The sequence below is a fragment of the Bufo gargarizans genome, chromosome 1, assembly GCF_014858855.1.
Source record: "Bufo gargarizans isolate SCDJY-AF-19 chromosome 1, ASM1485885v1, whole genome shotgun sequence".
In the NCBI taxonomy this organism is placed as follows: domain Eukaryota; kingdom Metazoa; phylum Chordata; class Amphibia; order Anura; family Bufonidae; genus Bufo; species Bufo gargarizans.
Genome location: NC_058080.1, coordinates 430,224,061 through 430,241,780, shown reverse-complemented (window position 1 = coordinate 430,241,780; position 17,720 = coordinate 430,224,061). Strand labels below are relative to the sequence as shown.

The 17,720-nt window shown below is 45.9% G+C and overlaps 1 protein-coding gene across 2 annotated transcripts in view; it reads right to left on the bottom strand.

The window, feature by feature from the left end:
- Positions 1 to 8,744: 8,744 nt before the first annotated feature.
- The window catches only part of LOC122932342 (sialic acid-binding Ig-like lectin 12), a 159,195-nt gene continuing 150,219 nt past the window's right edge, over positions 8,745 to 17,720 (bottom strand). For both annotated transcript variants that reach the window (XM_044286703.1, XM_044286713.1), the window contains exons 7-10: positions 16,519 to 16,612; positions 16,028 to 16,058; positions 14,476 to 14,538; positions 8,745 to 10,940 (exon numbers count right to left, since the gene is read on the bottom strand). In XM_044286703.1, coding sequence (XP_044142638.1) covers positions 10,848 to 10,940; positions 14,476 to 14,538; positions 16,028 to 16,058; positions 16,519 to 16,612 — 281 coding nt within the window. In that variant the 3' untranslated portion in view covers positions 8,745 to 10,847. The remainder of the gene's footprint in view (positions 10,941 to 14,475; positions 14,539 to 16,027; positions 16,059 to 16,518; positions 16,613 to 17,720) is intronic.

Here is a 17,720-nt window from a genome sequence, read left to right as displayed (position 1 = left end):
TACAAAAGGCCTCTAAATGACATTGAAGAGTGAGAAAGAGGCTTGCAAGGCCACATAGATCATGGATATATGAACAGTGGTACGTCTTCTTGAAGCGTTCAAGTGTTATTGTGTTGGTCACTCCGGGACAGCGGGTCCCGCCTGGAACGTCCAGGTGCCATACTCATCTCCTGTTACACGTCTGCTTGAAACGTTCAGGCAAAGTATGTCTGCCACGCCGGTGGCACGTGGTCCTGCCTGGAACGTCCAGGTTGTCATATTTGTCTCCTGTGGCATGTCTGCTTGTAAACGTCGGTCAAATGTTACGTCCGCTACCCCGGTGGCACGTGGTCCTGCCTGGTACGTCCAGGTTGTCTCTTGTTGCACGTCTGTCTGAAGCGTTCAGGCAATGTCGCGTCAGCCGCCTCGGTGGCATGGTGTCGTGTCTAAGCACGTCCACGGGGTCTTTTTCACCAAGATTGGCACACATCCGCCCTTAGCGGCATGCATGACCCAGCAGCATGCCCGGGGGGCATATCATCCTGGTTGGTGGCACTTCAGTCCTCAGCATTTTGCCTAAAACGTTTAGGCCATGTTTTTCGTTTTCCCTTAGGGGCAGACGGTACAGCCTGACGCAACCAGGTTGGTAATATTCCCGGTGCATTTAGATTTCATATTTGTTTTTATTTGTACGGCAGCACGTTGGGGGTCTCAGTGCCTTCGGCTTCCCGTTAACAAGGCCTCCACCTCGGTCAGTGGTACGAGCCTCCAGTACGGTATCGGTACCATTTTCATCAAATACTATAACCAGGTGAGTATCAATTCTGGTCCATCAGGCCGGCCTTAGTCCGGGGGTGGTCTTACTGATAGGGGTATAAAGGGGGGGGGGGGGCACCGGGATGTCGTAGGCACGTCTGGTGTCCACACGAGTAACAAGAGTTTTGTCCTCAGGTGGTATCCAGGGCATAGAATTATCACAACACGGTCAACATGTCCCAGGCCTCAGACATCGATGACGCCTTGTCCATCTCCGGGTCCGTGGTTTCCGGTCTAGCTGGTCATGGATGCCTGAGGAACTGGACCATTCCGAAGCTCGTGGCAGAATTGAATAGAAGGGGCATCAGTCACCCGGCTTCGGCCAGGAAAGCCGAACTTTATAGGCTGCTGGTATCTAGCCCGGTTCCACCCAGTGAGCAGCTGGCAGTGCCTACCATCTAGTCATCACTGGCTCAGTTGAATGCCACAATGGGGAGTATGGCTGCCTCAGTAGCGGACATCCAGCACAGGGTCATGGAGCTGGAGTCCAGGGTCGCCACCACTTCGCAGTCAGTGGCGCCCGTGACTGCGGTGTCATGGCCGTTGGCGGGTTCCCCAGGTATGTCCTCTACTCCGCCGGCCATTGTCCCAGCTCATTTTCTGGCCGAGAATATTAGAAAGGATATACTGGCAGGCAAAGAGGTTAAAGTGGCATCTATCCTCATAGCATCGCACGATGCCAGCGAGCACAGAACAATTGATTGCGGGGAAGTGTCAGTGGTGATGAGGTCAAAGGATGCCCGGTTGAACCGCAAGTTATCCATACCGGAGTTTGTTCTAGCATTCAGCTTGTTCCGTGAAGTCATCTGCTCAGCGCAGCCGAGTAGGAGGGAGGAGCTGGACGCTTATTTATATCAAGTCACTGATTTGGGTCGCAGCCTCCCTAGCACAGTTCCAGTTTATGACCAATTGGGCTGTGCTGGATATGGAGCTTTTCTGCAGGCATTTTGCTGGTCTCCGAGCCCCCACTTGTGGCGCATGCCAGTCAATTTTCCATGCCACGGAATGGTGCCCCAACGAGGCATCTGCACATCCGGACAGAGCCCTTCCGGGAACATCGGGTGTCCCCAGGGGCCTGGCCCTCATGGACAAGTTTGGCAGGCCTATTGTGTATCTGGGCAAGAGCCAGATATGCAATAATTTCAACTTTGGTCACTGCATGTTCAGTGGGTGCAGGGCCCTTCACGTGTGCACGGTCTGCTTTCGGGCACATCCCAGGTCCACCTGTCCCAAGAAATCTGCCAAGCAGGCATGACTGACCGACGTCAACGTGGATCTCCTGGAGGCGCTCCTGGGGGGTCATGACGATCGGCAGTTCGTGCAACACTTGATCTCTGACCTGTCTCTAGGGTTCCACACGGGATTGGTGGCCCTGCCACATTCGAATTGGGAGTGTGAGAACCTCCTCTCTGCCAGACAAGATCCTGAGGCGGTGCAAGCGGCATTATCCTTGGAGTTGGATAAAGGGTTCATCATCGGCCCATTCGACTCAATCCCCTTTGAAGTTTGGAGGGTCAACCCGATTGGAGTGGTGGCTAAAAAAGGCTCAAATAAAAAAAGGCTGATCTACGATCTCTCGGCTCCTCATTCCTCGCATATCCCTAGTATCAACTCTCTCATACCATCAGAAGAGTTCAGTATGACATACTCCTCTATCGATGAGGCCATTTGGTTCATCCTCGAAGCAGGCAGGGGGGCCTGGTTGTCTAAAACTGATATTGCCGATGCCTTTAAGTTGCTCCCGATCCTCCCACATCTGTGGCAATATTATGGCATCAGATGGGCAGGCAAATACTACTTTGCCAATCGTCTAACGTTTGGCTCAAAAAGCAGCCCTTGGCTGTTTGACCGGCTGGCCCAGGACCTGCACTGGATTCTGGTTGAACATGGCCAGGCTTCCATGTGTATCCACTACCTGGATGATTTCCTGCTGGTGGAGCACCCCTGCCGTCAGCCCTCCGGTTTATCCGCCCTGCTGGAGTTGTTTTCAGCGCTTCAGGTTCTGGTCGCCGCGGGGAAGACGGTCGGTCCTTCCTCAACGATCACCTTCCTGGGGGTCATTCTGGATTCTGTAAAGTTGGAAGCAAGGCTCCCAGAGGAGAAATTACAACAGATCCGGTTAGCCATCCAGGAGGCAGCCAAATCCTGCTTTCTGACCAAGACAAGTCTCCAATCATTGCTGGGCCGGCTGAACTTCGCCATGAGGGTCATGCCCCAGGGGCACACCTTTGTGTCTCGGCTCTTGCTGCTCCTGCCATCAGCCCCGGAAGAGGACAGTGTCGTCCGGTTGGACCAACAGGCCATGGCCAGTGGCGTACCGCCCATAGAGGCAGACCACGCCACTGCTATGGGGCCCGCGGCACTGGGGGGCCCGTAGCGCAGATAAGGCCCCGCCCACTGATGACCTGCAGCCGGCTATGCGGCTGCTTTTCTCCCCAGGGCCCCCCCCCCCCCATGTTTAGCTGAATCGCCTCCCAGAGGCGCGGCTAAGTCCTCAACACCCGCCCCCCTCCTCAGCGCTGCGCTCTGAAACACCCGATCCTCCTCTCGTCGGCGTCCCAAATCCCGCGCAGGCGCAGTGCCGGCGATTGCCTGCCTGCGCTCTGATAATACGGCTGAGGGCAACAGCTTCAACATCGTCACTGGGCATGCGCCGAGCCCAGTGACGATGTTGAAGCTGTTGCCCTCAGCCGTATTATCAGAGCGCAGGCAATCGCCGGCACTGCGCCTGCGCGGGATTTGGGACGCCGACGAGAGGAGGATCGGGTGTTTGCAGAGCGCGGCGCTGAGGAGGGGGGCGGGTGTTGAGGACTTAGCCGCGCCTCTGGGAGGCGATTCAGCTAAATGATGGAGGCGTTAGTAGTTTTCATATTTAGGCGGGCACGGCACTAATCAGAGGGGCACCGTTCCTGGGCACCGTGGAGAAAGAAAAACGCCCCTCTGGGCTCCAGTCCTTACAGCAAGAATCGATTTTTAGAAGAAAGGACAAGACTGACATGGAAAAGAAGAACACAGATGGAAAAAAGGTACTTTATTAAACATGGATCCATGAGTACCTTTTTTCCATCTGTCTTGTTCTTTGGATTGTGAGTCTTGTCATTTCTTCAAAAAATCGATTCTTATGATATGTAAATGACGCTGTAAGGAGCCCAGAGGGGCGTTATTCTTTCTCCACTGTGCCCAGGAACGCCCCTCTGAAGTGCCGTGCCCGGCTAAATTTGAAAACTAATAACGCCTCCAAGTTCATCTAAATCGCCTCCCAAATCCGATCCTCCTCTCGCTGGCATCCCAAATCCCGCGCAGGCGCAGTGCCGGCGATTGCCTGCGCTATGATAAGATGACTGACGGCACTGCGCCTGCGCGGGATTTGGGATGCCGGCGAGAGGAGGATCGGGGTGTTTGCCGCAGAGCGCGGCACTGAGGAGGGGGGTGTTGAGCACTTAGCCGCGCCTCTGGGAGGCGATTTAGATGAACTTGGAGGCGTTATTAGTTTTCAAACTTAGCCGGGCACGGCACTTCAGAGGGGCGTTCCTGGGCACCGTGGAGAAAGAATAACGCCCCTCTGGGCTCCTTACAGCTTCATTTACATATCATAAGAATCGATTTTTTGAAGACATGACAAGACTCACAATCAAAAGAACAAGACAGATGGAAAACAGGTACTCTGTTAAACATGGATTCATGAAAAAAAAATTGGGGGTAAATTGCTAGTGACAGATTCCCTTTAAGGCTACTTTCACACTTGCGTTCAGAGCGGATCCGTCTGGTGTCTGCACAGACGGATCCGCACCTATAATGCAAACGCTTAGATCCGTTCAGAACGGATCCGTTTGCATTAACATGAACAAAAAAAAAAAAACATTTTTTTTTTTTGTTCATGATAGTGCAAACGGATCCGTTTTGACTTTACATTGAAAGTCAATGGGGGACGGATCCGTTTGAAAATTGAGCCATACTGTGTCAACTTCAAACGGATCCGTCCCCATTGACTTACATTGTAAGTCTGGACGGATCCGTTTGCCTCCGCACGGCCAGGCGGACACCCGAACGCTGCAAGCAGCGTTCAAGTGTCCGCCTGCTGAGCGGAGGACAGACGGAGCCATACTGATGCATTCTGAGCGGATCCGCATCCACTCAGAATGCATTAGGGCTGGACGGATCCGTTCGGTGCCGCTTGTGAGAGCCTTCAAACGGAACTCACAAGCGGAGACCCGAACGCAAGTGTGAAAGTAGCCTAACATGGCACCCCAAATAAGGAGACCTGCAGGCTGCAGCAGATATCCCATGTGACAGGTCACCCCCAGGAAACCCCTAACAGTTTCTGTAGGTCATGTATAAATTTATTTAATGGGGGTGTGGCATGGGAGGAGCAAAGTCAGGAAGTGGGAGGGGCCATTGTGGGTAGTGGGCGGGGTTAAGGGGCCCAATTCAGATTTTTGCTATGGGGCCCAGTGATTCCTATGTACGCCTCTGGCCATGGCAGACCTGTCCATGTGGAGCACGTTTATGTCCTCATGGAATGGCGTCAGGTTGTTTATTCCCCCCCGGGACCCGTCCTCTCCCACGGTCTATTCTGACGCGGCTGCATCCAAGGGCTTTGCGGCCATATTTGGCAACCACTGGCTGGCCGGTGCCTGGCCGTCCCAGATTATGCTGGACGGGCAGGCCCTTCGGTCTTCTCCCTTGTTGGAGATCTATCCAGTGGTGGCAGCAGTCAAACTCAAGGGTATTATTCATCACCGATAGTCAGGACTTGGTCGACATCATCCGCAATGGCAGAGCCAAATCCCCTAAGATCATGTCTCTCATGCGTAGGCTGGTGTGGTTGTCCATGGTACACAATTTTTGCTTTGAGTGTTCCCACATTCAGGGTTCAAAGAATACGGCTGCTGATGCGCTGTCCAGGTTTAACGTCGATGTCTTCTTTCAGAACATGCCACTCGCAGACGTAACAGGGGCAGACGTTCCGGCATACAGCGACCTGGTGTGGGACTAACATCATTGATCAGCAAAGCAAAGGACCTGTTGCACCAGAGCTTGTCTGAAAATACAGTCAGGAACTACCGTACGGGCTGGAATTTATTTAGGAAATTTGCCGAGAGTCATCCACAGGGCGACGTGGATGACGTGTCATTTATTATGGCCTTTATCGCACACATTGCCATGCCAACCTCGGGCTCGCTCACAATACCATCCGCCTGTATTTAGCGGGGGTGCAACATCAGTTCACATTGGACAATCCGGCCCGGATTTCGTTCTTTACTTCACAGGCCATCAAGGCCACGCTCTGGGGCATTGAGAAAGCCGGTGCAAGCAGGCCGGTGGTCCGGCAACCCATGTCCGGGTCCTTATTCAGGCAATTGTCCCTGGCTCTGTATGGTGATCCTTTTGGGCCCTTGATTAGCACAATCATCAAAGCTGCCCTTTACCTAGGGTTTTACGGGTTCTTTCGTCCAGGGGAATTCACCACCTCCGTCCGCAACGGCCGTCATCTCCAGAAGCAGCACTTGTCCTGGCATCACGACCTGTTTGTGCTGAGCATTCCATCTACCAAGACCGCTCAGACAGGGCCTCCAACCCTGGTGTCTTTCTATCCCTCACACAACGCCTGGTGCCCGGTCAAGGTGCTGCGTCAGTTATCTGTGGCCCTGCAGGCTGCTGCAGCAGACAGCCCCCTACTCTCCTTCAAGGGAGGGCCGTTGTCCATGCCTCAGTTCATGTCACATGTGCGTTCATTAGTGGCGGGGTTAGGTCACGACCCGAAGGGCATCTCGGGGCATTCCTTTCGTATTGGGGCGGCCTCTGCGGCATCAAGGCACCAGATACCCCCTCATGTCATCAGGTGCATGGGGCGCTGGAAGTAATCATGTTTCGCTAGGTACGTTCCGAATCCCCAATCCGAAATCCGTGATGCTTTCTGTTCTCTTGCCCTGTAACGGTACAATAAAGTGTCTGTGGTACGATTGTGTCTCCTTTTTGGCCCCTTTTAGGCCTATCCTCGTTACAGGCTTCCGGCATTCACCAGCCAGAGGTCAGCGCTAGCTCCTTCATCCAGGGACCGTCGCCCTGACCACAAGTAGATAAGGCTGCCGTGCAGCCTGTATTTGTGGGAGGGGCATAGGCCCCGCACCCTTGCTATTTATTCCTAGGAGTGCAACGGACGGGACGTGCAGCCAGGTACCCCTCCCTCCCTTCCCCTTTATTAGCTCTTCCTTTAGGATAGGCCCCCTTTTAGGCCTAACCTCGTTACAGGCTTCCGGCATTCACCAGCCAGAGGTCAGCGCTAGCTCCTTCATCCAGGGACCGTCGCCCTGACCACAAATATAATATATGTATACAGTATGGAATATACTGTATATGTGAAAGTGCTTCACTATTCTGCGACCCCTTGGCTTTTATAGGTTTTGAATGAGGGGAGGTATATCTATGTGCACTTGAATTCCGCCCCATGCCCGGATCTGTTGATGTATAACCGCGTGGTGTGAAAGAGTACTTCAGGAGTATTTCCTATTTTGTACAGTTTGGACTTTAAGTGAACTTGACCCACATCACTATATTAGGATCTGCAGAGCGAGGAGTCCAGGCAACGTATCCAAGACTTTTTCTTTTTCTGTTTGGGCATAATATGTGGGAAACTACTACTGATGTTTTTAGCAATAATATATTTACATATATTATAATATATTATATTTTCTAAATATATAATAATATATGTTCATATATTATGGATAAAAACTTATAAATATATATACATGTGTGTGTTTAAATTAAATTTAGCTTCTATTTCTGAAACGTTTCTGCTGGGATTTGAACTCACAACCTTCTACATTAGAGCCAAGAATCTTAACCACTATACTATATGGCTACATGCAAACCTGCTGTGAAATATAAAATTATACGTCTGCTGTAAAGGAATACTTACTACATTACAAACTACTATGAGGTTTTACTGACACAGTTTATCATTCAGCTTTATAGCTGAGTGGTTAAGGTCCTTGCCTCTTATGTAGAAGGTTGTGAGTTGAAATTCCAGCAGAAATAGAGGCTAAATTAGATTTAAATACACTGACTTGAGCATCACGCTCGAGCATATGTGGTATTTGGCCGAACACAGCGATGGTCGATTCGAACACCAGTTTGGCTGAGCATGCTCGCTCAACACTACATAGCATCTTAGCCATCCAATTTATATGTTAGTCTTCAGTGCCATGTGCCACTTGTGCAGGAGATGTGGAACTAGAGGCCTACCAGGGGATTCACCTGTTCCTCTGTGGGCCAGTCCAAGCCTGCATGTGATCATCTGTCTTCAACTTTCCTGTCCTGTTTCCCTTCCTAGTTTACTGAATTAGAAAATGCAAAACCACATTTTGGATTAAATTTGCACAAACTTTTCCCCTTTCTTTCCCTTTGTGAATGACCCCCCTCTTTCCTTGGACTGTTACCAACTATGGGTAGATAACAGTATGTGAATGTATGGATAATAGATAATATAACCGAAAATCTGTCATGAGAAATCTTCTCGAGATAATGGTATGGTCTTCTGGAGAAGTTTCAATGTGTTTTTTTTGGCTTACACAATGGGGATAATTTATTTTGGCGTGTGGTGCCGCTGATGTAAGATGCTCCAAATTTATTAGAAGCCATAGGTCTTTAAATTATTTTTGGAGGACCGTGCACCAGAAACTGGAATCTCCTGCACGTAGAAGCTGGTGTACATTTCAGGTGTAATTTACCATTTAAATTAAAGTAAAGTAATTTTCTGGTGTAAATAATATGAAATTGTTCAGACCGCATAGACCTCATTCCTTCCTAAGGGAAAGGGTGTTTGCTCAACAAATTTTAATTTTTCTATGAAAAAAATTATATATGTTGATAACCCAAATTATCTGCTACTATTATTTATATCCAAGCCATTTATCATCTTTTTTCTGTTAAAGGGGTACTCCAATTTTGTAAACCACTGTCAAGCTGCTGTGCCCCCAAATAGAAGGCCAATCACAGGCGATGCCAGTACTCTGACCATAGTTGGACTTTCCTTTCTGAATGGTCGCTTACTCTTCATTAGCGCAGTGGTCATCTATGTAGTATCTGGACACGTCAGGTCCTCCAGAGCTGTAGATGCCCCATTAACATTAGTTATGCTTTTGGTATTTTCTCAGTGTAAGGACGGTGCCTCAACCACATGCTATTGTCTCATCAGAGCTTGCAGAATAAAAATGTAAAATTTGAATAAAAATAATCTTCTACGACTATAATGTTATATATCACTGTAGACAACGTTATCTTAAGTGGCTTAATACAGTAGATAGACGCTAACTCTCTAAAATCACAGAGTGACCCAAAAACATTTGAAGGGGTTCTCCCATAACTACTGTACTAAATAAAAATAACACATAATCTAGTACAGGACAATCTCTTTCTGACAAAGCTAGAACCAGCCCTGTAGCTCACATGGATCCAGGGATCTCTCCATTCATTGCTCCATAGGCTCTGCTAGATGAATTTGAAGCTGGCAGCTTAGATGGCGTGTCCCTTCTCAGGGAGTGTGTTCTTTCTGCTGCAGATAGTGGCAGTTGAAGGATAAAACTTAGCATTTGATCCCATCTCAGGGAGCAGGACAGAGAAATTAGAAAAAAAGAGCAAACAGCAGGTGGCGCTATACCGATAGCTTTAATTGAATAACAAAGGAGTTATAATACATTTTTAATTACATGCAATTGCAAAAGTATTCAGATCCAGGGGCTGGTTTGAGAATTGTAGAATATTTTCCGTTGGACAATCCCTTTGATATAACACCACTGACTTTCACTGATTGTTGCAATTTTTGTTTGTTCAACATCAGAGCTAAACATTATAGTGTATTAGGTTTTAAACTTGTATTGAAAGCTGTGATCTGATTGTAGCTTTTTGTCTTTGGCACTTTTATACTTGTTTCTGCGGCGCCTCCACAGGTGAAACAAAGTATCACACATTTTACATGGCAATCAGTAGCCTGTTCGTGTAGCACATGGATGAGCTGGGTCCTGCAGAGATATACTTTGTAGCTATTCTTTTCTCTAATAAATAAATGAGGGTTCTGATTAGGGGACCGTCCCCCGCCCCCCCCCCCCGCCCTATATTTTGATGTCAGACTGATATAATTGGTTCTTAAGTAGCAATAATATCTGAGCAGCAAATGATAACAGTGTAGAAATGAAGCTGTGCTCACAGGACTTTATTACTACCTACAGTATATTTAGATTTTGGTTCCAGGACCCCCCCCCCCCCCCCTCCTTTACTTGCCCAGTACTTTGTACCTGCGTAACTCCCTTAGGTCAGAGGAACACTCATACATTATGGGTCATAGCTTCATGTACTGTATATAGGCAATAAGAGGGTTTCTACACATTTTAGCCTTTATAACTATTGTACAGCGAATCAAAGTCCACAAAGTGCATTTCGATCTGAAGTTCAAGTAAAATTAAATTCACAACAAATCCGATTTTTCTCGTGCTTTATGGAAACTAATCGATTTCTCTGAAAAATGTAAAAAAATCATACTTACCTCATCCATTTGAGGATGAAGATCTGTCCGCCACCATCCTAATTGAAGATCCCTTGTGAATTCCCATGTGCGGTGACGTATGACGTTACCATGTCGGCCGTCGTACTGATGTCATCACGAGCCGCACAAGATTTTGCGCTGGATCTTCAATCCAGATGGTGACGGCTTGCTCTTCGCAATCAAATGGAAGAGGTAAGTATGATTTTATTTATTTATTTTATTTTACATTTTAATATTTATGTCAGATGTATCTGAGGGATACAATGACGGGGATCGCTGCAATCGCTGTTCCCTGTCATTGCACCCACTACTTCCAAAGAAATGCGCTTTTGTAAAATTCCACAAAGCAGTCGAACTGGATTTCTAATACTTCGCTCATCTGTAATTATAACATTCCTTGAGACAATGATGAAACAAAGAGAGAACAAATAGAGGTAAATCTGTAGTACTACCAGCAATACCTTACATAAGAACTATGGACCAATGGTTATTACAGGTAATTTTAATCTCATTTTAAAACATTTTTCTTTTGGATGTTTTCATAATTATTAGCTGCAGCCTCATCTGATCCTATAACATTGGTGTCCGCCGGGATCTCAGGCTGCAAGATAAAACAAGTACAATTAATGATATCATCTGAATATGATGAAGACAATAGTAATCAGCATAGAAACCAACATCTGAATCCCAATTTGTGGGATATTTTAGCAAAACTGCCTCAGAAGGGTCTAGAATCTCTCCTATAATGCTAATAAGCATACAATCAGCATGAAGCTGGCCTTCCAGAACACCAGAGGATCCTCACAGGGGCCCAGGTTCTGATACATTACTGGGCCCCAAATATCCAGGAGAAAAAATACTCAGTTTCCTTTGGAGCCAATTACTCACCATTAGGCTCTTTCTCTTTGAATTCAAATATTTTAAACTTTATTGATGATATGGGAATTGGGCCCTGAGAATAATGGAATCATTTCTTCTATCGGACCCTTGGGTTCGATTTCTGAGGTTATTGAAATTTTTGCAAAAATATAAACAAGAAAAATTGGACTCCAGCAAAATTGGAAATCCAGCAGAAACACAGGGATTAGAGCTCATGCACATGGCAGTAAGTGTTTTGCCGTCCAAATTGCGTATCTAGAAAACATGGATCCCAGTCGAGTGCATGCTGCCATTTTTTATTTTTTTTTACTCCTGCAGAAATGTCCTATATTTGTCCAAAAAATGCACAAATATAGGACATGTCCTATTTTTTTGCAGGGCCGCGGAACGAAAATATAGATGCAAACAGCACAACCATCTTTTGTGGCCCCGTTGAATACCGTAGATCTGCATCTGATCAAAAAAAAAAAACGAAAAAAAAAACTACAGCTGTGTGCATAAGCCCATAATATTCCATTTTTGGATGCTGACCAGATTATTAGATGGGGTTTAGCAGGAAAGCAGGTCTAACAATATTTTTGTCCTAATGCAGACAGATGGGGATAGGCTCTTGCTGCAGTCAGCTGCCTTAGAGACATACATAGGAGTGTCATCAAGTCCTAAATTTATTTTACTTTAAAGGGTTAACTTGCATTGACTTATTCTGTTTAATACGGTGTGACTGCATTTTATATGTACGTTGTGATATACATTTTTGTAAATATTTTCTTCTATCTTTTCCTGGGACAACACTAAAGATCTGACACTTTGATACAATGTAAAGTAGTCAGTGTACGGCTTGTATAATAGTGCAAATTGGGCGTGCCCCTTAAAATAACTCATCACACAGCCATTAATGTCTAAACCACTGGCAACAAAAGTGAGTACACCCCTAAGTGAAAATGCCCAAATTGTGCCCAATTAACCATTTTCCTCCCCGATGTCATGTGACTCGTTAGTGTTAGAAGGTCTCAGGTTTGAATGGGGAGCAGGTGTGTTAAATTTGGTGTTATCGTTCTCCCACTCATACTGGTCATAGGAAGTTCAACATGGCTCCTCATGGCAAAGAACTCTCTGAGGATCTGAAAATAAGAATGATTGCTCTACATAAAGATGGCCGAGGCTATAAGAAGATTGCCGACACTCTGAGACTGAGCGGCAGCACGGTGGCCAAGACCATACAGCAATTTTATTAACAAGACAGGTTCCACTCAGAACAGGCCTTGCTATGGTCGACCCAAAAAGTTGGTCAGCGTCATATCCAGAGGTTGTCTTTTCAAAATAGACGTATGAGTGTTGCCAGCATTGCTGCAGAGATTAAAGGGGTGTGGAAGTGGGGGGGGGGGGGGTCAGTCTGTCAGTTCTCAGACCAAACTCTGCACACTGAATGAAATTGGGTGCATGGCTGTCATCTCAGAAGGAAGCCTCTTCTAAAGATGGATTACTGGAACTATGTCCTGTGGTCTGATGAGACCAAGATAAACTTATTTGGTTCAGATGTTGTCAATAATGTGTGGCGGCAACCAGGTAAGGAATACAAAGACAAGTGTGTCTTACCTACAGTCAAGCATGGTGGTGGGAGTGTCATGGTTTGAGGCTGCATATGAGCGCTGCCGGCTGTGGGGACCAACAGTTCATTGAGGGAACCATGAATACCAACATGTACTGTGACATACTTAAGGCACTGAATTTACACTGCTATCCAACCTGCTAACTGACTAATTTACATTGTATCAAAGTGTCATATCTTCAGTCTTGTCCCATGAAAAAATTTGATAAAATATCTACAAAAATGTGAGGGGTGTACTCACTTTTGTGAGATACTGTATATCCTGTATATTTGTACTGCATTTGCACAGCACTGTGGAAAGTATTAATAAATACTGAGAGACTTTTGGGACTTTCTAGCTAATAAAGAGAAGCTGGTAATTTACCACAGCTACCATAAGAGTTAAAGAAGAGCATATTTTGGAGGGGAAAAACCAGACTTGTTTACCACCAATACCAGACAGACTGACCTTTTTATGTCTGGTTTAACTGTTATTATGTTTTAAAACTTGTTTGTTTGGAAAAACTGCTGCATAATTTCCTTTGAGTATCATTGAAGCTCGTATGCAAGTCTATGTATTTGTGTTACAATGTATTCGTTTGTGCTGAGTTTCTTCACCCCTTCCACTAGAAGGTTTTAGTTCAGCTAGACAATGTATATAAGGAGAGAAGTCAGAGCCCCTAGTATTCTACAGTTAGGGGAAGACTATTGAGTGACCAGAAGAAGAAGCTAAGATGTGCACACTTTGGCACAGAGCCTGGGCCACCAGCCTTTGGCCACGATACCAGCCTTTTGTGAGAGAGACGGACACCTATTAGGCCTTTCCTCAGCATGAAACTCTACTTCTAACATTACAACATAGTTTGTAAGGCTGAAAAAAAAATGCATCTGTCCATCCAAATCAGCCTTCTGCCAGGGAGGAGACTGGAGAAGGCAGCCCTATGCCTCATCTGCATTTTTGAAGAAGCACCCTGGTTTACTCCAGATCATGACTCTCTGGACTTATTTCCCATTGGGGTGCACCACATCTTACCATCCCTTCTTGAGAGCAGCAACACGTTTAACGTTGTCTGGTTGATCAAGCGTAGCATTGGAGCTACCACAAACCTAGCCACTGCAGCAGAACACGCAGAGAATATTGCTGTAAATATTTGTCAGTTTTACTTGTAACATGAGACAAAATAGGATCAAAGAAAAAGGGGGATTTAAGGGAAGAAGAGTTGGAACATTCTCTGTGTTCAGGGTCCAGATTTTCTGACCCAAACGAACAACAAATGCCAAGTTGATTAGCTCTGGTTTTGGTACTCTACATAATTGAACTTTTAATACACATTGACATACTAGGCTTTATGTCACAGTGGGAGTGTGACTATTTACCAGCTGAGGATCTAAATGAACTTCCTTTGGTTTAGGATCAGCCCTGCCTCCTCACCCTTTCTCTGAAATCTGCCTGAAGGCTGATTAATCTGAGATTGATTAATCCGATTGCTTAGGAAACATTTCTGACAACAATTGTGACTGCATAACCCAAGCAATCAGACTGTCAGGCAAGGTATGAGCCGACCAAATATGCAGGGGGCAGTTACATTATGTCATCTCCATAGTTAATTATAATGATAATAGACGGAAAACTTCACACTATTAAGTGTCATGATATCATCATAGTTACCTTCAGCTGATCGTATATACTTGTGATATCTGATCTCCTCAGATCAGTATATGTGGCTTCCATCTGAAGGACCAAAGATGCAATTTTAAGTCAATTGCAAGTAACAGGTAAGAAAATGAAATTACTTTTTAAGAACATAAAACTATTGTGTGAGATAAAAGAAAGGCAAGTGCAACCCTGTGTCCTAAGCTAGAAAATATATCCAGGGAAACTTCTCCAGAAGACCACCTTTTTAAGAAGACCACTTCTTTGACAAGACCACTCCTTATTCACACCATTCTATCGTCTACTATTGTATACTGCCTGTCATGGCTTGGAGGTAGATTGCCGGTGGCAACGTGTTGTTGTATTGCATGCGTGTGTGCTTTCCCTTTAAGCCTTTTCCTCTTCTTTTCTGGTGTGCACGGGGTTAAGGTGTGAGCAAGGTGGAGCTGGGTGTGGTTTCAGCTCTCTTTATATAGAGGGACTGAGATCAATGTTATGTCTGCCTTTTTTTTTTTAGAAGGAGCTTGCTCCTTTCTTTAAGGCTTTCTGAGGGCCACCCTAGTTTGACATCAATGTCATTTGCAATGTCTTCCCCTTGTCTTCCCTGTTTCTATTCCTTTACCTATCCTCACTTGTTGTTTTGAGTATAGTGTGTGATGTTCAGGGTCGTTGTTGTATGTCATTTGGTGTCCCATGTCTGGTTTATTTGGAATTTGTAGTCCAGCATGGTTGTTTTATATTTCCCCTGTTTGTCTGTACCTCCGGAAGGGAGTCCCTGGGGTTCCCCGGAGGGGAAACAACAACTCAGTTAAGCAACGATGTCTGGGTCCGCCATGCATTTTGCCGCATGGTGGTCCAGGCAGTTACCACTGCTTCTGTGTTTGGTGTTGGTAATGAGTCCAGATTTGTGTCTTTGGGCTTCAGTGCTTTTCACAGGATCCAGTGGTTGTGGTGCGGATGACTCATTCCTTTTAGTTGTTGTGGGCAGGTAAGTGACGTTGTGGTCCTGTGGTCTGTTGTCATTCTGCCACAGGACACTTACCTGTTGAGTTTGTCCTCTGCTTACTGTCTGCTCCTCTCCTTGCTGTTAGGCCTGATGGATACTCCAGTTCATCCGTGTTGTGGATGAACTGGTCATCTCCTTTTCCTGACCTCTATCCCAAGGATCATCAGGGCCAGTTAGGGTCCGAGGTTACGGTGCATGAGCCCTCCTATCATCTTGGTTCGCTCATGCGGTTAGGAGGTCAGGACTAGGATGAGGGTTGCAGTAGAAGGTGATCAGCTCCCTTCTCCCAGCATCCAGGCCTAGTTGCTACCCCTTCTTCCCCACATTGTACGGTGGGGGGTTTCCCCCAATCCCCACCATGACACTGACCATCTTGAATGGACCATCCCTCTAGAAAAACTTTCATAAATGCAATTTTTGGTGACTGTCTTAAAGAGGTTTCACATTCCTTACTTTACCAGTGAGTTTATTCCTCCTCAACACTCTAAAGTATAATATTAGATGTCATTGAAATGAATTGTCATTCATGTAATACACAGATGAGCTCGGACCATACTGTACCTCAGCACTTGTCAGCTTCTTCTGTTTTTTTCTATAGAAACATTAAATATGTCACAATTATTACTGCTGCAAATATCACTCATCACAAAAAAAGGTGAAACATAAACACAAAATGAAAGAAGAAAAACATCCAGGAGTTCTATTTTTATTTTTTATTTTTTTAAATTGCAGCAATTACTTTTAATCTGGGAGAACTTGTCTGCAGGTGCTCTTTTTTTTCTGCAGTGCCCCCACAGGATAAATGAGGTACTACATTGTGGCCATGAATAATTTTAAAACTATTGATGGAAAGAATGTAAAAGTTGGGTCCTCCAGAGAGAGTGATGCTCTTTACTAAATGGTCATTCCTCGGATTCTTGGTTCTATTAACTCAGAAAGCCCTACACCATCCAGCGCACAGATCAATAAGATACAGAAGCACAGACTGATGTGGGACAGTTCACAATTATCAGATATAAGAAAACATTGATGAGATAATTAATATACATTACCTCCAGCAAGCAAATGCAAGCAATGCAAGCAGCAGGAGGCAGATTGTTCCGATTGTTGCTAGGATAATTTGTGTAATGTGATTGGAGTCTCCATCTGGGTGCAAATTAATACATAGACAATAAATTAAAATTTGAACCATAACAAGAAAACATGAATCCAAAGTCATATCTAGGGGCTTGTACACATGGGGTAATAAAGTGACCAAAAATGCTTATAAAAGTGTCAAACCATTTAAAACAAACTGACATAACTTCATTGCCAGAAAAATGTAAAATACAATCATGGCTTTCAAAAATGCTTTTTACAGAGCAGGGAATGGGGATGGGGGCCAAGAAGCCCACCATGATATATCACCGTCTGATAAAAGCTGTTGGGAGGGTGATGACTCCAGTGATAATTGTGTGTTGGACATCACCTGGGAGCTGGTTCCGGGGTGCTAAAGAGGAAGAGGAGAAATCTGAGGAGAAGGGTGGTGGTCATAGTGTCAATATAGAGTGGAGGCAATGTACTGCCAAAACCACCAAAAGAACTGGCATGGCCAGATCTGCCTATATTGGAGTCACCTCTGGAACTGGTGATGCTGCTAATACTGTGGGTGCGCCAGCCCTACGCCAAGCTCAGCTTCCTCTAGAGCTGTGTGAGAAACTCCAGTATGGCATTGATTCCTCAACATGAGGGACTTGCAAAACCAGAGCTGTGTACATGATGTGCAGGATTCAAATAAGCTGTTGATGGTGAAACACAAACACAGGTACCAGAGGTCTATTGTAGCTCATAACACAACATCACCGGATCCTTTGGGAAAATCTAAGTAGCCACCATTCTTAATCAGAACAATTATTCCTTCTTTTACTTTGTGGCAGCCAACCCACATTCAAAAGCAATGCAGTGTCTTCAACACCAGTTGCTTCTTCTCCTGCTAAAACATCCATACAACAGACTTGCTTCCACTCTTCCTATCACGTGGGTCAAGTCACGCATTGCTGTGCAGTGTTGGAGCTGATCATCTTGTTTCATAGTAAGCCACACAGGCTGGCAGTTGCTAAAGTAGATCAAACATTAATCATCGTCTTGGCTGTCACCCTGCAAACTCCAGCTGGGCAACGTGGTCAACGACAATAGCTGCAACATTGTGGCAGAGCTGAACCTGGGGAAAATAACATATGCTCGCTGCATGATGCACGTCATTAACCTAGTTGTG